The following is a 19,204-nucleotide window of genomic DNA, read 5'->3' on the forward strand; positions in this document are numbered from 1 at the left end:
GTCATAAGAAATATTTCTACCTAGAACAGAAAATTCTGATAAAATACAGCTAAACCTGAAACAAAAACAGAAGTCACCTTAAAACGATCAAGTGTTACTATATTTTATAGAACAACGACTTCTCTGGTGAAAATGTACATCCATCAAAATGATGGATCGTCTAACTTTAAAACTGAAATCGTGAAACAGGTTGGATTTGGCCTTTGGGCCAGTGTTAATTTTGACACGAAATTTTAATTTAGTTTTAGTCTTAGTCTTTTGACTATAATTCTTTTTAGTTTTAGTCAAGTTTTAGTCATCTGATTTGTTTTAATTTTAGTCTTATTTTAGTCGACTAAAATTGCTTGGTATTTTAGTCGACTAAAATTGCTTGGTATTTTAGTCGACTAAAATAAGACTAAAATCAATAACAGATTTACTAGACAATTTTTTACAGCTGGTATAGGAAACAAACTTAAACAAAATATATAAAACACAAATTCAACTTTATTTCAACACAACTGTGTCTTTATTTCGATTCAAAAGCTTTTATGCAGCAACAAACACTGTCATGATAATGTAAACAATAACTAGCTGCCAATTGACCATCAATAAAAGAAAAATAAAGTTAGGTCCAGGACCTTAAAGCTTACAGCTGAGCTGAACAATAAGTGCATACATTTAAAGTAAATATTTAATAAGTTGGCAGCTAGGTGGATAAAAAAAGTAACAAGATTTTATAAGGTATTCATTTGTCTAGCAATATTGTATGTTTTAAATACTACAATATTGCTAGATTTGTATGTATAATGATAGGATGTGAACATTCATGTTTCACATGACTAATATAGAAATATTTGTGATATTGTCAACAAGTAGAACATTATAAAATATACTAAACATTAGTATTAATCAAATGTAGGCTATTTATCATGATATTACGTATTAGTATTGTGCTCTCATCTAACTTGAAGAAGGGGCTATTTTACAGTACTTTTCAGTTCGTAATATTTAATGCTACAACATCTACGCACTGCACTATTCCAATTTTGCTTAGCTCAATAAACAAAAGAACATCGTTGTAAAATTACATTTGAGAAAATGTCCGGGTGGCTCGTCTGTAAATGTCTTTTCAAATTGGTTGTGTTCTTGCCACGAATGAGCGCTCTGCGTGCTTTACACTTTGTTTTGTTTTGTTCGTCGTTAAACGTGAAGTGAGCTGTGGACATTTTGTCGCTCTTTTAGACAGTAGGGACTTTAAGCAACAGCTGCGAATGGAACGGCTACGGCGACCGGAAGTTTGCCGTCACACCGCTGTAGCCAAGAACGTAAAAGTCACTAAGCAACGGTAAAACAGAACAGCGCAACGCAGCATTAATTCATTTATTGAGATCCAAAAAAATATATAATTTAAAAAAGCAAGAGAAGGATTGCTTTTGACGTTAAATGACAATCTTTTGTCAGAAGAGGAGTTTTTAATATTGTATGATGTAAATTAGTCTAAAAACATAACATTTATTTACCTAACCTCTCACGTTGTAGCGACTCCGGCAAATCAGCTGTTCTCCCGTAGTAGACCGTTAAATTAGAACGTCACAAAGTAGCAGTTAAATTCGCGCAGGCGCAATACAACGCCAGAATGGCGTTGCCGTTCCACCAGAGGCTGTTGCTTTAAGTCCATATCACCTCTTCGAATGCCGACTTCCCGGGAGCTCATAAAAACTGAAAACCTTCGCTTCACGTCTCAATAAGTCAGGCTCTGATTGGTTCTCTTCTCTCATGCAGTCTGTTCTGTTTTGCCGGTTCTTTTGCTCATTCCTCGCATCTCTGCCGTCTGCTGATTTGATTTTCGTCACAGTCTATTTTCGTCTCGTCCTTTATTCGTTGACGATAATGTCAATCAATTTAGTCATAGTTTTAGTCTCCATCAGTGCCTTCTATTTTAGTTTTCGTTTCGTTTTCGTCGGCAAAAATATATTCGTGACGAAAATAATGACGAAAATATTTAGTCAACGAAATTAACACTGCTTTGGGCAACCATTCCAATAGGCATGCTATATAGAATGTACTGAACTCAAGCACTAAACTAGTATTATATTCTGAACACAGACTATAGGTCTGTTCACACCAAAAACGATAAATATAAAGACAACTTTATTAGCGTCCACACCAGTGAATGATAACGTCTTTTTATTCTCAGCACACACTCGTCTGCCACTTTAAATTCTCGAGCTCATTATAGCAGGATGGATTCTGATTGGATGTCAATGGCTGCATTGCCATTCACTTATTTTTATGCGCATTTTCGAATATAGCATAAAATAATCCTGGAGGGAAACACCAAGATGCACATAGATTCAAAAAATGTGCATAAAAAGTTAAAATAAACGTTATGCGCACATATGAGTAGGATAAACGTTTTATCCGATAAGAAAAAATGTGCATAAAATACAATGGAACCACATTTAACGAATAAATTCCTCCATGCGAATCGAAAAATTCATGTGACGGGATAATTGCTTTCATGTTGTTTTGGTCATTCTGAAATGCCTGAGCAAAGTCTGTCGTCAAGTATTTCTGTATAATTGTCTTACACTACTTCATGTCCAAACAGCAGTTCCACTCGAAAGCAATGACCACATTTATTCTATTAAAACTCTCTCTGAGGTGCAAGTCAATTATGAAAATGATTATATTCAGTGACTTTTCCTATATTCTTAGTGATATTTAGTGCCACAGTTTACCAGGAAGTGACGATTTTGTTCTCTTTGACTTGTTGGATGGAAACGGTGCTTTATTCGCATACGTTTTATGCAATATTCCAGTTTTGGGCACAAGTTTAATTTGAATCTTTGGATGGAAACATAGCTAATGTTTGTATCATTCATCAACTGGAAAAAATTGTTCTGAAAGTGATTCCAACAATATTGTTTCTCTGTGCCTTTATTGTTTATTGTGGTGTGGACTTTGCTATTTTTTTTAATATGACATTTTTTTAGAACTCTGTCTTTATTGTATTCTTTGTTATAGTTGTCCTTGGTGTAAATGGTCCTGTAGCTCAAACATCAAATCTTGGCACTAGCAAGATTTAAGTGGCGGGTTTAATTCTCAGGGATAAATTGTATGTAATGTTTGGACAAAAACATCCGTAAAGCCCATTTTAAGTGCTGCCCTTGGGCAGGTATTACAGGCCACATTAAAGGAAAACCAGACACAACCTGAATGTTTAATTCACTCACGTCTCTGTTCAGAATTAACAATGTGCTGTTTGAGATTATGGTTTGTCTGCCAGCTGTTCTGACATCATTCAACAAAAGTGTAACTTTCTGCCAATGCCACGAATCATCCATCCATCCAGGAATGTGTGTGTGTGTGTGTGTGTGTGTGTTCCTCCAGCTGCACAAGAGAAAGGAAGATGTTTTGTCCAGCCTGCCTGACATGACACTCTGACAAACGATAGAGAGATTATCACACTGTTTAGACTGGAACGCAGCTCACTGGAAAATAAGATTCAACACATAACATCTTCTCTTGGAAGGTCAGTGTGAGTACTGACAATTTATCAAATTGAGAGATTAGATGTTTCAAATAAGCTCAAGCACTAAAGCTTCTGTCGCAAGAATGTGGTGAACGTCATCAGCGATGACGAAATAGTCACTCAGAGAAACGTTCCTGCAGAGAAAGAACTTGCAAAAGCAGCAGGGATGTGCAAAACTGCACATTTTCAAAGCTGACTGGCCAGTTCACCGTATGTCTAGTAGAAAAATCTCTCTTGAGTTATTGGAAAAACTACAACATGTGCAAAACAACCCTGTTTTAACTAGTCTGTGGGTTGCCTGACAAACAAGTTGACTTACAAGTCCATGTTTAATTAGGTTGGTTCTTGGCCATATTTGCAATGCTTCTAGACGGCCGTTTTGGCCATCCAAGCCCACCCAAGCCCACCTACTATCTACTTAAATGGGGAAACATCAAAATTGCAAAAAACGCTTGGCAAACCCACATTTATATAACATAAAATGTTAAATCAGAAGCAAAATCTGACCATAAATGTTGTTTCTATGGTCAAATAGCATGAAAAACTGTATATTTCAAGTTAGTCCACCCAATCAGCGTGTACAGTCCCAATGCGCTTCTCAGGACACTGGTTGTTTCTATGGGAACTGGAGTTTCTAACAGCAGCTGGAGTAATGCGATGACTTTACCAAGTGGTGATTGTTTCTTATTTAGTTTAAGGCAGGGCCTGTTCTGCCATATTGCATGTTGAACTTTCTCCCGTTTGTAGTAATATGCCAAAACAATTTAAACATCTTTATTTTTATAGAGCTTTATTAAACGTAGGTTGTTTCAAAAAGCAGCTTCAAAGTAGTAAACAAGAAAGTAACAGAATCAATGTTGCAAATTTGAATAATGAGGCAAGTCTAAAATTCTGCTGTAAAGCAGCTGCAGCAAGACAATAGTGTCATTATTCAGCTCCAGTTCAGTACAGTTCAATAACTGTGTGATGTTCAATCACTATAATTAGCCCTTGTGAGGGACCCCTTACTAAAATATAAACACCGCTATATTTTTTGATTTACAAAGAAGAGCAACTGATACTGTAAGAAAAAGTGTGCTAGTATAAAAATTTTTTTCACATAAACAGATAACTGGCTTATGTTGTCACGATTGCACTAAGAATAATAACTAAAATATCATCTGAAAAAATATTTTATCCTTATTTTCTATGTATCAACTTTTTTCCTACACACTATTAATGGTATATGAATAAACAGAAATTGAACGGCAATGAATTCAATTAGCAAATTGTATTTATTCTGTTAAAAACAAGGGCTGTCAGTAGAATAATTTTTTTTCAGTTAATTGACCCTTCACCAGGAGTTTGACTAACAGGCGACCTGACCAATCATAATGCCGAACCTGCCATTTAAACCAACAAACAAATCAGACAGGAGAGTGGATTAACATTGGTGGACTTTAATCTTGAAAAATGGTGTGTTGGCATCTATCGGCGGTTGAAATAAGATACCTTCTGATGTTTATTTAATGCTAGACTACTAAAAAGGAAGAGATGATCGTTCACAAGCTGCTTGAACTGAGATGCTACAGCGATCTGTCACGACACATTTAAGAGCTACAAAATGGCATTTATTGTTTGAATTTCTTACAAAATGACAATATTTTAAAGCTGAGACTGAGTATACTCTGGTATACTGAGTTTCATACCTAAAGTATCCTGCTCGGTCTTGTCTGTCAGCGTGTTGTCAGTTTCCTCTTTTCTTCGCAATGTATTTTTTACTATGTGAGAACATGATGTGTGGCGTGAGAGTGCCATGGCTTGTTGGACTTAGCAACTAAGTGGGGCGGGTCTTTGTGTAAGGTCAATTTCATGATTTTCGACTTCACATGGTTTTTTGAAATCAGGACCCCAGAGCTAGTCAGCCTCACTAACCAATTAGCTCCTGTCCTACAGAGCACAAACGTCAATTTTTGACCTCCTAAGAATTGATTCTATTGCACAATATACCAGAATGATTCATGAGGAACCTGTGGGGTGGAGCTGCTCTGAATGTAAACAATCTAGTACCTTTCTGGTACATGCTGCAGGGGAAACATGAGGCCATGTGGCAGGACTCGACCCATGGTTACAGCCCAACAGGGAGTACACAGAGTACAGTGGAGAGTATTCAGATAAACTGAGCCAGAACGCTCGCCCCCCTTTCTTCTGGAATCTCACTGAGCAAGAAGGTAACCCCCCCAAAAAAAACACCATTCCAGCAAATGTCATCTTAACTACATGTCCCCCTCTGACTTAGTATAAGTGGTTTACAAGCCGAGTCATTTTCAGCTCAGGTGGAGATATTTCACTTTGCTGTAAACGGGTAAAGACAGCAAATCTTACATTTTGTATTTGGAATTTCAAACTAAATACAAATCCTTGGACAGAAATGGAGCTTTACATGACAAATGGACAATTTCCTGGAACTACCGACTTTTGGTAACAGAGTGTAAAGTGAGATTCCAAACATCAGCGTGCATCATGTAATCAAATATTCCACCAGATGGACAATGCATTTCTCCTCTACCTAAAAGCAGCAGTTAATGATTTGTATCTACTTGAAAGTGCTTGCCTTCATATCAACAGCTCCTAAACAACAACATTCACAATCCCTTCATTGTTCTGTACTTTTGAACCGTCTAAATCCACAGCAATTCTCAGGTTACCGTGAGGCCTGGCAGCAAAAGTCAATTAGCCCGAAAGTGAGTGATCCTACATAACCCTCTGTTTGATGCAAACACCTCATCTCACCAAACATCATGCTACGGTCATACTGCAACTGCTATGGAGGGTGTGTGAAGTACTTTGCCTGGCAGCATTAGATGGGACACACCTGTAGCCAATTACGACTGTCACCACTGCAATAACACTCCATCGCAATACAAAAAGCCTGGCTAGGGTGTTTACTCTCTTTCTGTGAGTGTTTCCTAGCGTATGTTCATTTTTCTCTGTCTCTCCACAATTCCAGAAAAGTTTACCCAAAAAATCAGTTCTAAAACACTGATTGCATCGACTCTGGAAACTTCACTTATTCCCCTCACTTACATGACCATGCCACTGGAAACACACATTTCCTCATTCAGTCCTATTCAATTTAAAATAGCAAACCTTTTAATAGCAGTCACAAGATGGCAACTTTACAATGGAACGTTATCCATGATCAATACCTAAAGAGAAAGGTGGCCGATATATTCATTTGAAAACTGCTGAAAATATTGTTTGTTGTTTCTGCAATGTCGTAATTATAATCATTAGATTACAACCCGGGACGTCCTACTCAGACTCATAATTAGGAGTTTCTATAGCACCACTATTTAATGCCATAAACGATTATGTTTTTGGTTAATCAAGATAAAACTCCATAACAGCCATTATGCAAAGGCATTAAAAAAAAGACTTCTTAATTATTAAACTGTGCTATTTACATGTAACTGTATTGTTTGTCTTTAGTTTATTTTCATACCATTCTCTCACAATTAAGAAGACACTAGCAAAATTCAACAAGGAAATATTTAATACAAATATTACAAAACAACTGCTGGTACAAATCAGAGCTTTCAGGAATCCTGATATTGTAAATACCAAGTTCTTCGAGTATGTGAACCCTTTTTACAAGTTGAAATCTTAGATCACGGTAATTCGGGAATGGTGTGAACACACTTTAATATTACTCTTACGCTTAATATTACACTGCTAATTCAAGTGGATATGCTTATTAGACAATGTATTGTTCACCATTTTGTCTGCTTGGACATATCTAACATCTCTTTCCTTCTTTTTATTTTTTGCATCTGAGCAGTGAGTCAGGCACAATCTTGCGGCCCACTACACAATAGCCTTAAGTGGACATAAGATGCTCAGTGATGGCCTTGCATATTTTTGACTGAGTGCTAGTGTGTAGCCACTTGTCCTCCCTGAGGCCCACCACCTCCACTGGAGTGAAGAATTCACGGAAACACAGTTATATAACTAACATCAGCTTGGGGAGGTAGTCCCTGGACTTGTGTAAAATATGAAGCTTTTAGAGCCACTGCTGACAGGAAACTGCTGCTACGGCTGAGGAAGACTACTTAAAGAGATAGTTCACCCAAGAATGACAAACACACACAAAAAAGATGTTTTGATAAATGCTGAAGAATGCAAGTCATTCAGGGTGATTATATAATGACAATTTACATTGTTTGTGCCTCGGTGTGAGACAAAGTTGCAACGTAATGGAAGTGGAATGGAAGCTTGAAAAATAATTTACAGATGAAACCGTCATGGATGAATCATTCACGAGAAGTTTGGTCAATATATAGGGTGAGTTTTAATTCCATGATTACTTTATTGGTCTTTATGATGTTCTACATTAAATATTTAACTCACATCAATGCAAGTGAACAATTTACTACGGAGACAGGGTGGTTAAAACATCTTAAGTAATTGTTTGAAAATCCATTCATGTGCATTTTTTTAAATACCATAAATGAATCCTAAGTCATTCCTATTTTTCTATGAAGCAAACCTCAGTCAGTGTAAAAGATGTCAACACGTTTTCCACATTGCGCACAGTGAAATTACTCTTTAATTCTGGGTGAACGTTAGTTGAAGTTGAATCTTTTGGCCAATCCTCAGTGAAAGTTATCTTGACCAAGCATTAGAATTTGAGAATATAGGTTAGCGGGTTAGGAGTGTCAGACCCTTTCTCCGAGTCCAAAATGAAACTCCTTCCGCGGCCGGATGCAGCAACGTACCTGCCTCCGTCCTCCGGTTACGTAACGTTACTAGAGCAACTAGACAGCGTGTCCGTGAAGAGAAAACAGTACAACCGTGTCAACACACAGGGAAAATAACGTCCTACATTAAAAACCGCAGTAGTCATGACATAAAACCCCATTTGTTTACACGAGCAGTAAAGACGTGAAAATATCCCTTCATATCCTCTCCTTCTCTGTTTGTGTGTGTGTGTTTGTGTGACTTAACCTGTTACATAACAGCGCTCCACACACACGCAAGCACCGCGCAACGCCTGCCAGACACAGGGGCGGCGTCTCAATACCAAATAAGCAGCCTATTCAGACAGCATTTGAAGACTACATAATCGCACACAGTGCCCAAAAATGCTGCATAGGCAGTGGGGTTTGAGGCACAGCCGCAGTCATCAAATCTGCTCTGACTAAACTGTCAACTATGATAGTCAACCGAATGACACATTAACCGATATTTCTTTGACTTGCATCCCCAAATCAGAGACACATAAGGGGCGTAGCTATCCCATGTAAAACAGATGGCTTTGTGCTCATTTGCACACTATGAAATCACCACTTTGCTATGCAAATGATTGCGCTTTGTGCACTAACATACGTTGCATTTAAGTTTGTGTATTATTAGCAGTACTGAAACATGGAGACGTTGGTCACAGTTTTGTCTATCGACGTACAAACACAATGAGAGCAGGAGTGGATAAAGCTGTGACAGTCGTGAAAAACGACTTCAATTCTTCATTAACTAAACACAGCATGCGAGCAATATATCAGAAATGACATGTCACGTTAGCCAGTTGCCAGGAATGTTTGGGTTCGCCTACAAATGTGTGTATTATCAGTTATTTTGCACAAACCGTGAGTGTTTCCACCAGGCCTCCATATATGTAAAATAACATGATGTTTAATCCATTGCAAAATTGCAAATTCAGAGCTAATATGAAGCAGGTCACATGCAAGGAATTAAGTTGAAGATTAGGCTAACATTTGATCTACGCGAACTTGATTAAGCTGGAAAATAATTCACAAGCAAGTTTGGGTTCTGCTCAAGCCTTACCCCTGTTGGTACTTGAGCAACTCTGCCGCCGAACTGGGGCTGGTTTGTCGGGCTCAGGCTTGCTGTCCAGTTTCACCGGGCTGTCCTCCACCGAAGCGTCCGCTTCAGAAGCGCTCTTGCTCGGCGACGCGACCGACTCTGGCGGAGACTCCATGTTCATCTGCGAGTTTCAGTTACTAATACAATGGGATCGCTTTGTCGAACAACTCAGATTCGTTTTACATCGTCTTTTGGTGCGGATTGCACTTGAGCGTGTGACAGATCTGTTCGTGTTCATGGGAGCGGGTGTGGTCCTTCTGTCCACAGACAGCGCTGTTGAGCGCGAGACACGGTCACACCAAACATACACCGACATGCTCGAAACATTCCAGCAAAGCCATATGTGGCACATTTTGCACATTTTATTTTTCTAGCATGGGTGTTTATTGTAGTAACTTGCAGTATAATTTAATTGGTTACAGCCATGATCCAGCTATTACAAATGTAATTTGCATCTAAAATAAACTACAATTACATTTATTTTGCATCTCAATTGCTAGTAAAAGTAAAAATGCTAATTGATATTGATTAAAATTAACTCATCGTATTTCAAATTCATAAATATGCATTATTCGTTAACATGTATTGCAATGAATCTTACCTAATATCTTGCCTAATGAGTCAGTGAGTTGTGGACTTTTAAACACTGTGATTCGCGCCTATGCCGAACCGCTTGTAAGTAACAGATTCGGGGAATCATTACACTGACACATACAATCGAACATCAAACATCAATTTTGTAAACCAGATTATTAAAATATCCGACTCAGCAGAACTATTTGTTAATCGGTGAACTTAATATTTGGCAGGTGGACAATTAAGTGGGAAAGGCACATAGTTAATATTTGAGCTATATATATTATCTTTGAGAATAATAATTTAACAATTCATCTGCTTTGTCCAGTCCTTTGTCCCAAGATGCAGGATGTTATTAATAAATGCACGTATTTTCTTAGTAACCCAAAGGTTGTCCACACACACATACAGAGCATGCTTGACATGTGATGAGCTAACATGCTGCTGACCACTACTTCCGCTAAATGCAATTCTAGAGCTTGCAAGTTCATGTTGCCATGTATGTAGTTTATTGTATAGCTAGACCAACAATATAAGACAGACAGATGAACACCTGATTTATGAAGATTTATTTTGCTATGTCCCATGCACTGCTCATTACATTTAAATGATAGTAGAATATTGTCAGTAAAAAAAATTATCCTATTTAATTATCCTATTAATATTTTGTTAAATGAGAGAGTACTTAATTTAAGTGCTTTGATCATTTGGTAATAAAAGTTATATTTTTATTGAATAAAAAAAAAATAAGAGTTTGTCCATGTCCCTCAATGGTTGTCCACCCTGTCATTTTGGGGAATCCGCCCCTTTAAGAAAAGGCCATCCTCTTTACTGACGTCAGGACATCAAATTGTTTGTCTCTTCAATGGCGGGAATTTCAAAGGCTGAATTGAGTAAGTTGGTGACTTTTCAACTGACAAATTTTCTTTGCATAAGATATGTCCACCCTGTCATCTTGATATTTTACACTAATATTTTAAATAATAATTAAATCTTATCTATATTATCCAGTGTGTTCAATAGCTAGGTGTGGGGGCAATGACAAGAAACTGGATCCAAATTTCAGAGCTTTCTCCAAATAAGAAAAGAATACATGTGCGAACGGAGTTTCTTTAAAAACACATGGTTTACATAAAATCTTTTATGTATTTATAATTTGAAAGCAAACAGATAACCCGGTTTAGGAAAGGGACATCATAACTTTCAGAAAGTATATTGCATCTTAATTTTGCAATGAAAATGTATTTAACAATAATATACTGTATATGTCCATGACAGGTTGGACATATTCTATGGTTTATGCTTCGAACAATGGCCCCTAACTATCTAAAAAGTGTGTGGGAGCTCAGCTAATATGTTTCTATAGTAGCCTACTTGAGTGTCTACTTTTTATGACATGACATAAAGTGAATGGGAAATTAAAACCACAATGTTTGAGTATTGTGAGGGTTTAAAGGCACTCTATGGTGATACTGACCCATGTAATAATGTTCATTATGAAAATAAACATTAATGCACAATAGAGCTTCAGTTGGAAAATGATTAAGTAAAAATGTCTTGGCAAAATATATGCAGTTTTCAATGGACTCTCTGTTCTAATGTGTCATTTTAATTGATACTACAAAGGATAGTGATTTGCACAAAAAGAAATCCACTTCTCTACTTTCTTCGTTGTTTTTAATACAATTAGATTTTCTAAAGTTAAATCAAGGTGCATTCAAAGTGCAATACTATAGTTGTAATTACATTGGGATGAACTTAAGATAGCTTTCACAACAGAGTTCAGTCATGAGACTGATCTTAGATTAGATACTGCAGGTTTACTGCTCTGCATTGACGTATGAGGCTGTGATCACAGTTACAGCACACTGAATGTTTCTGAAAACAGCTTTTATCTAGAGAGGCAGATGAGATCGGGACATTCTTATATAACGCATGACATTCCTAGTGTTTGCATTGGATTAGTGGAGATTATTTATGACATTTAGTGTCTTTAGCTGTTACAGCTGTCTACAAAGTGGCATTGACCTGTGGATGTGTGTCTGGTCAACTGATGCATAGGAAATAAGAGGACATGGAAAGACCCACAGCAAAGGGCATGGGATAGCCAACCTCTCCTTTTCCTGCCCACACCAGGCCAATAGGGGCCACTTGCACCCAAATACAGGAAGCCCAGTTACTTAGCAACATGGAGAGGATCCACTGCCAGGTGCTTTGTCATTACATTCACTGTACATCATTGTGGGAAAACTGTGGAATACAGCGCAATCTTTCCTAACCATATAGACAGGCGCTGTTTAATCATGTCTTGGTTACTTCCAAAACAAACATGTAACTATGAGAAGTAAAGCTTAGCACATATCACAGTCTCCACCACAAATAGCAGGTGTGGTCTGCCATTTTAACAAACTGCGGAACAGCAGTGACACATACAGCACTTTTTTAGTACATAGTCATAGTACATTGTGACTTTGAAGGAAGTGCAAGGGGACAAGAGATGCACATGTGTCTGTAAAACAATACAAGAGAGATCAAAACATTATCATTATAACAACATAATTTTTAAGCTAAGAGATATTTTGTGTATTATACATGTCATTGTATACAAAACTTTTTGTAATCAAGGTAAGTGAGCGAAACTGGGCAAGCCTCACATTGCATATTAGATTTGTGTATTGAAGTGATGTATTTTTTTTTTTTTATAGCAAGTGCAAAATAATTAACAAAACAGTCTTTTTTGTTTTCTCCCTTCATCAAGACCTATCTCAAGCAATCATGACAACAAAAGGCAAAGTGCTTAAACATCTAAAAAAATCTAGTTCTTACTCCAAAAATTAAGAGATACATTCAAAACTCCAGTGAGTTGAACTAATACATTTGTCTAAATATATATTTTTCTTTTACACATGATTGATACTTTGAAAGCTAGGCAGTATATTAAACTAAGGAGATGTAGGCATGGCTGACTTCTTTAAACATTGCCCGTTTTGATGAAGCGCTGTGATTTCTGCCGTGCCATCTGATATTGCTTGCGTGCAGACCGGGCACTATCGATTCCTTCTCGCAGTCTCTGTGGAGTGTGAAGCAAAAGAGGTCAATGAGGCCACCATTTGTTCTTGGCAGAAAATAAAAAAGCAGTCATTTTGATAGCTATGTACTTTTACTCAGTGTAAAAGCATGTGAGCAAAAAAAGAGATAAAACTAGTGCAACCTGTGTACCTAACTTAATCACAGCTTGGCATCTGTAAAACAAACTAGAGAAATGCAAAATGCCCGGTATCGTATTCAACAATGGGCACTGATATTTTGTTTGCGTGTGAATACATGTTCAACAAATTTCCAATAATGAACTATTCCTGAAGCTAAATAACAATTTTCAAGCAGCAGTTTAAAGTTACAATCCACACACATCTGTGATGTTTACCTCAGCCGCGTTAGCATGTCTCATGTGTATCACTTTCTCTAGCGTCTGTCCATCCTTCCTCATGAGGTTCAGTTTGTTCTGTTCCTGCACCAACATCCAGATTGATGTCAAGCAATGTTAATTAGTTGATCATGACTTTATCAGCATGCTTTAAATCATACACTTATCACTTTGCTGTTAGGAAGCCTGTTAAAGAAAGCCATTTATGTACCCGGTAATATATCTTCAAATCTCCTCCTTCTGTGCTTGGAGGCCTTTGAAAATTCTCAAACTGACATTCCCATTCTTTGTTGAAATGTCCAATCACATCGATCTCCTTCACACACATCACTCTCCTGCATGATGAATAAACTAAGTAAAAACAGGGAAAACTGGCTAAATGCAAATGTTTCATCATTTTTCTGTTGTTGGAATACCTGTTGGTGATAATGATGTTTGTTTTTCTGTGCCCCGGGTATTCATAGTGTTCTCGGAAGATCTCTCCATCCAACTGTTTTATCTCAGACCTCTGAAAAACATACACACTCATACAGCACAATACACAAAATACAACACACACTGCTGTAGCGACTGCCCCTGAATACTCTTTCAGCAGTAATGATCTTAAAAAAAAAAAAACATAGAAATCATCCAGAATGCAACTGATCATGGCAAAGAGGAGTATTGATTTATTCCAGATTATTTGGGTCAAATCACAGCATTCAAGCAATTAATTCAATTACAACATAGTAAAGCCACATTAAACAATTACATGACAATTATGAACCACACGTGTTATATAAGATATAGCGTATAAGGTATATAGGAAAATACATCAGACCTTAACTCCAACATGCACTGAAAAATGCCCATTTAGTGCATATAAATAAGTTTGCATATATTAATATGCACATTTTAATGTATTCACAATGATTAAGAATAATGTTTACATTACATTTTTAATAAATATATTTTATATAGACTGTAATATTGTGTTATCAGGCTTTAAATTCATGAAAATGTATTTACAGACATCAATTCAAAGAAATTACAATGAATTTTAGAAAAATAGACAAACTTTGGAAGTTACACATCCTATTTCTAACAAATCTAATAATTGTTTAACTATTAATAATGAAAATCTATTATTGTTTGCCAGTGTGGCTCTAAAGTCTTAAAACCACCTTGTTATTTTTTTACATTTCAAATAAAATATTCTGGAAAAATAAGATATTAATGAGATTATGTTTGGATATATTTGGTATTAACCGATACAAAATAAAATAATATAATAATATAAAACTGATATAATAAAAATGTCTGAGGTGTAAAGCTGGAATTATTTTTGGCAAAATTAATAGGGGCAAATAAAAATAAAATAAAATGTTTTCTAGATAAGAAAAGTTCGACAGCCAATAAAAGTGCACAAGACAGACAACTTCAGATGCAGACTTAGGATAATATATATTATTTTCTAAACACAACAATGTAACATTCTATTGTAAGTGGACCAGGCTAGACTGAGTCTAGTGCTGGATATCCAGTTTGGTTCATTTAAGTGCTACAATGTCTCTGTGTTCCCAAATGTTTTCAGTAACATCTTTAAGGTAATAGTCCCAATCCCATCCCCCACTCCCAATTTACATCTCCTCAGGCTGCATTTGGGAAAGGACAGAAAAGAGAGAAAAAGGAAAAATTAAATGAGTAGGCAAACAGGAATTAATTTCTTCACAGCAGGGTAGGAGTCAGTTCAACTTTGGAGTTTAAGGTCAGTTTTAATGAAGAAGACGACTGGAATTTTAACAAAGGGATTTGGAATTTGGTTGTGTTTCACACCACAGGTAAATTCAGATAGATATCCCCATACTTCCCCAGTTGAACTCTTTTGTTTTCCTGAAAAAGGTGAGTTTAAATATGCACTAATTAACATACATTTCCTAAACAGAAAGCCGAGCATTAGATAAAGCCAAGTTCAAATTTATTATTTTATTTTTGCTGTCATATTAGAATTGAACGTTTTTATAGATGGGGATTTGGAATATCTCTGTTTATTATACCATAAATCCATATTTATGGATAAAGTACTTTCAACAGCCTGGGAAAAAAAAACATGTTACATAAATCAGGCTGATATATGAACAAATCCCTTTGTAAAAACCTTCCAAATATAAATAAGCATAAAACTGTAAAGTTTGGTGCATGTAAGTCCTACTGACTCCGTGCATGAGGAAAAAGGGTAAAACTATTTTAAGGTGTCCTTGTTACACACGTTACATATACTAACTTTTTAATAACAATAAATTATGCATAATTACATGCAAGTAACCCTAAACTAAATCCTAACCCTAAGCATATAGTAAGCACATGTAGTTAATTAATATTACTCTGTACTTAAATGTATAATAACATTGTAACAAAGACACCTTAAAATAAAGCGTTACTGGAAAAACTCATTTTGAGGAAATGGCTTTAACAGGTATCTACTATAACTGAAATCTGCAGATGCAAATAGATAAAATATACACCTAAATGTGTATTTGGATGTTTTCTTTCCACTAGTCTGAAATATGACAACGGAATGGAAGAAAAATAGTCCAAAATCTCAAAAATGACCAGTGCATGAAAAAACAACGGTTTTGCCTTAATCTTTTAAACTGACTCCAATCCATCAAAACTATTTGACTGTTAGTAGTTATAAATTAAAACAGAGGGTTAAGCTGATTAAAATCCTTCCCATCAGGGTGTAATAGCATGGTCAGTTGGGTTGACCGGTGACCTCACCTGAAAGAGGTCAAAGCCCTCCGACTCATGGTGGTCGTAGGGCCGTATGATGCCATCCTCTTGTATGAGACGCACTGGCCTTATTTTCGTCACCTCTTCAGTCGATTCTGCCACCCTGCAAATCAAGTCAGCAACAGCACATTAGAAAACACTCACAAAGATGGCATCCTGTGATCCAGTGCCTTTCATCCATGTAAAATGCGTGGGCAATGGATGAGTCATTCTTAACAACAGGTAGTGAACAGAATCTACTCATTTAAAGTTCATCTGAGCATGCCCGAACAGCCTTGAACAAACGCAATGCATCTCAAGAGTCAACCTACAAAGTTTCTTTGTGCTACTGCGTGCAGTGTCTGATTCCTTAAGCCCTCTCTCACCTTTGGTTACTTCTAGAGTGCGAGCATGGAAAAGCAACGTGATTAGTTCATACAGACAGTGCTGATCAGTTCAGGTGTATAAGATGGAAAGCAGAACGAATGGCTGGATGACTGAGCGCATATGCTAGAGAATCACTGGGGGGTGGGGGGGGTCATCACTGTTCCAGCTTGTTGTGAAAGGTTTGGCATGAAAAAGCTAGGGGCGGGAACACCGTAAAACACAACAGATAGGCCAACACAACTCATCTTTCCGGGGCACAGTAAATGGCATGGGTGCATAATGTGATTGGTTAGCCTGGTTATTGACTGCCTTTGAATTCATAATGCTTCTTTTGCTATTGGTTGGAGGGTGCCTGGTCACACCAGGCAGTCCAGTGCATCAGCAGTGCGGTGAGCTCATGCGGTGGACTTGGTCTGACAAGGAGAGCAGTCGGAGAGAGGGACATCATACAAAGTTCACCAAAAATGATACTCACTTACTCATTCTCATGCCGTTCCAAATCTGTACCACATTCTTTCTTCTTTTGGAACAGAAAATATATTTTGCCCATATAATGAAATTCAATAGACCCTCTTCATATTTCAATTTTTTTTTATATCTGTTTGGTCCAATGGCTAATGAAAAATGCATGATAGTGTTTCTCTGACTTTGTAAAAGAGGACAAAAATATGAAGAGACTGATTACATTGGTTAGATTTGTGTGTGTGTGTGTGTGTGTGTTATTTCTGTTTGTTTGTATGTCTTTTGATATGGATTGTGAGCCTGAAAAAGTGAAAAGAAACAAAAAATATATTCTTTGCTAGACTTATGATGTTAAAGGGGTCATATGATGCAAGCACTTGGTGCATAAAGAAGATTGGTAAAGTTGCAAAGACTAAAGTTTCAAATCCAAAGAGATATTCTTTATCAAAGTTAAGACTCTGCCACGCCCCTTGAAATGGCTCATTCAAACACACCCCCAACATGTCTTTGTCACTATGTGGAAATATTTGCGTAATGCCTCCCAAATGTTCAGGCAAAGAAAGAAGGCATGGTTTAAGTGACCACAGTTAGCGTTGGAGCAGCCATGTCAGGGAGATGTTGTGTGTATCGAGGCGAAAGCAGAAGCACTTTATTTGGCCTTCAGAAAGAAGATGCATTTAGGAATATTTTAGATTACTTACAACAAAACAGCAACGCTGTTGCAAATGCTGTGTTTTGCGCGTCCTGTGTGTGTGTTTGTGTGTGTGTGTGTGTGTGTGTGAGAGAGAGATAGAGGGTCACATAGTGGAGTCAGCTGTCAGCGATTATGGAAAGGGGCGTTACATTTCCGATGAGTGTTTGCGGTGTTCGGCCAATCACAATGCACTGGTTCAGTTGGCCAGTCAGAGCAGACTGCACTTGTCGGAAGGAGGGACTTTGTAGAAAATGACACGTGGAGGCGGAGCATAGAGGACCTACACTTATGTACAGTATTTGAAAAATAATGGGTTTTTTTTAAACACTGAAGCATGTCAACATATTATGTTACCACAAATACACAAAATAATGATCTTTAAAAAAAGCATCATATGACCCCTTTAATAACTGTGGAATCAACTCGTTAACTATAAAATGGGTCCACGGACAAAAAATTACTGAAACATTTAAAAAAAACTAAACATTTTATGTTCCACGGAGGAAAGAATATAATACAGGTTTTAAATGACATAAGTGCGTAAATGATTAAATTTTTAATTCGTTCAAACTATCCCTTTAACTATGATTTTAAGGACATTATATACTATTCAAACTGTTGGTTTAAAGAACCATTTCTCTTAAACATAGCTTTCTCTTAAACATGCTCTCCTCTCTATATCATCTCTGCTCCTGTCTGTGCTGCTCTGCTCATCAGACTTTCCGTTGGCCCCAAAATGCACCAGTGAAAGGGGTGTGGAGATCAGAAGCAAATGTTACAATGATGGGAAAATAGGCATATGTTGATTAATCCAGTTATAAGGGGATTCTTGAACTGTAGATTATGGCAGAATTCTCTGCGCTACAGCTCGCATCCTTTGCTTCCCATGATGCAATGCTTACCTTTCAACCATTCATACCCTGTAGATTAAAAATTCATTCATGCTGCAAAATACACTCTTTTTTTGGACCGAGGAAACAAGCAAACCCAACTGAGTGAACGCAGAGGGATCATTCACTGTAATGTCTTTGGGTAACATAGGCATAAATACAAATACATTCACACTCCAGTCACACGTACACACTCATGAGCTTCCAAATACTCACTGAACTAAAAAGAACAAATACATCCAGGAATTAACTTATGAAAAACATGAAAAAAAAGAGTCATAAAATTAGTTAACACACAGGAAAACAAAAACAACACTACAGGAGAAAAGAAATGCAAGACGACAAAGACAAAAGAGACACAAATTAGGACACTGACATTCAGCTGACAGCCAACAGCATATTAGAAAATTGCCACAGGACATTTTTTATTAAATGTAAAGTATTTTTCTTTGTCCTTTCAGAATGCATATCATTAATCTAATAGTATTTTTCAAAATGCATATGTAAAGTGCACATCAGTGCATACTTGTTGAAAGAACAAGATTTCCAAGCTATATTTAGGGTGAGAGGAAATGGCCTCACATCTGCAAAAATGTGTAAATGTGGGCCCCTCTTAAAACATAGAACTACATACAAGCATT

General features: G+C 37.0%; 2 protein-coding genes across 8 annotated transcripts in view; both read right to left on the reverse strand.

Moving 5' to 3' along the window:
• LOC113049512 (nuclear receptor ROR-alpha-like) overlaps positions 1 to 9,681 on the reverse strand; it is a 40,846-nt gene extending 31,165 nt beyond the window's left edge. Inside the window, exon 1 of the mRNA XM_026211917.1 lies at positions 9,341 to 9,681. Within this exon, the coding sequence (XP_026067702.1) occupies positions 9,341 to 9,500 (160 nt within the window). The 5' untranslated portion in view covers positions 9,501 to 9,681. The remainder of the gene's footprint in view (positions 1 to 9,340) is intronic.
• A 1,934-nt stretch (positions 9,682 to 11,615) lies between these two features.
• Positions 11,616 to 19,204, reverse strand: part of LOC113049513 (vacuolar protein sorting-associated protein 13C-like) — a 51,091-nt gene continuing 43,502 nt past the window's right edge. For 6 of the 7 annotated variants that reach the window (XM_026211925.1, XM_026211921.1, XM_026211924.1 and 3 more), the window contains 5 exons: positions 16,140 to 16,254; positions 13,796 to 13,887; positions 13,591 to 13,714; positions 13,380 to 13,463; positions 11,616 to 13,025 (listed from right to left, as the gene is read on the reverse strand). In XM_026211925.1, coding sequence (XP_026067710.1) covers positions 12,927 to 13,025; positions 13,380 to 13,463; positions 13,591 to 13,714; positions 13,796 to 13,887; positions 16,140 to 16,254 — 514 coding nt within the window. In that variant the 3' untranslated portion in view covers positions 11,616 to 12,926. The other variant, XM_026211922.1, reaches the window with a different exon arrangement.

Source organism: Carassius auratus, chromosome 30, assembly GCF_003368295.1.
Source record: "Carassius auratus strain Wakin chromosome 30, ASM336829v1, whole genome shotgun sequence".
In the NCBI taxonomy this organism is placed as follows: Eukaryota; Metazoa; Chordata; class Actinopteri; order Cypriniformes; family Cyprinidae; genus Carassius; species Carassius auratus.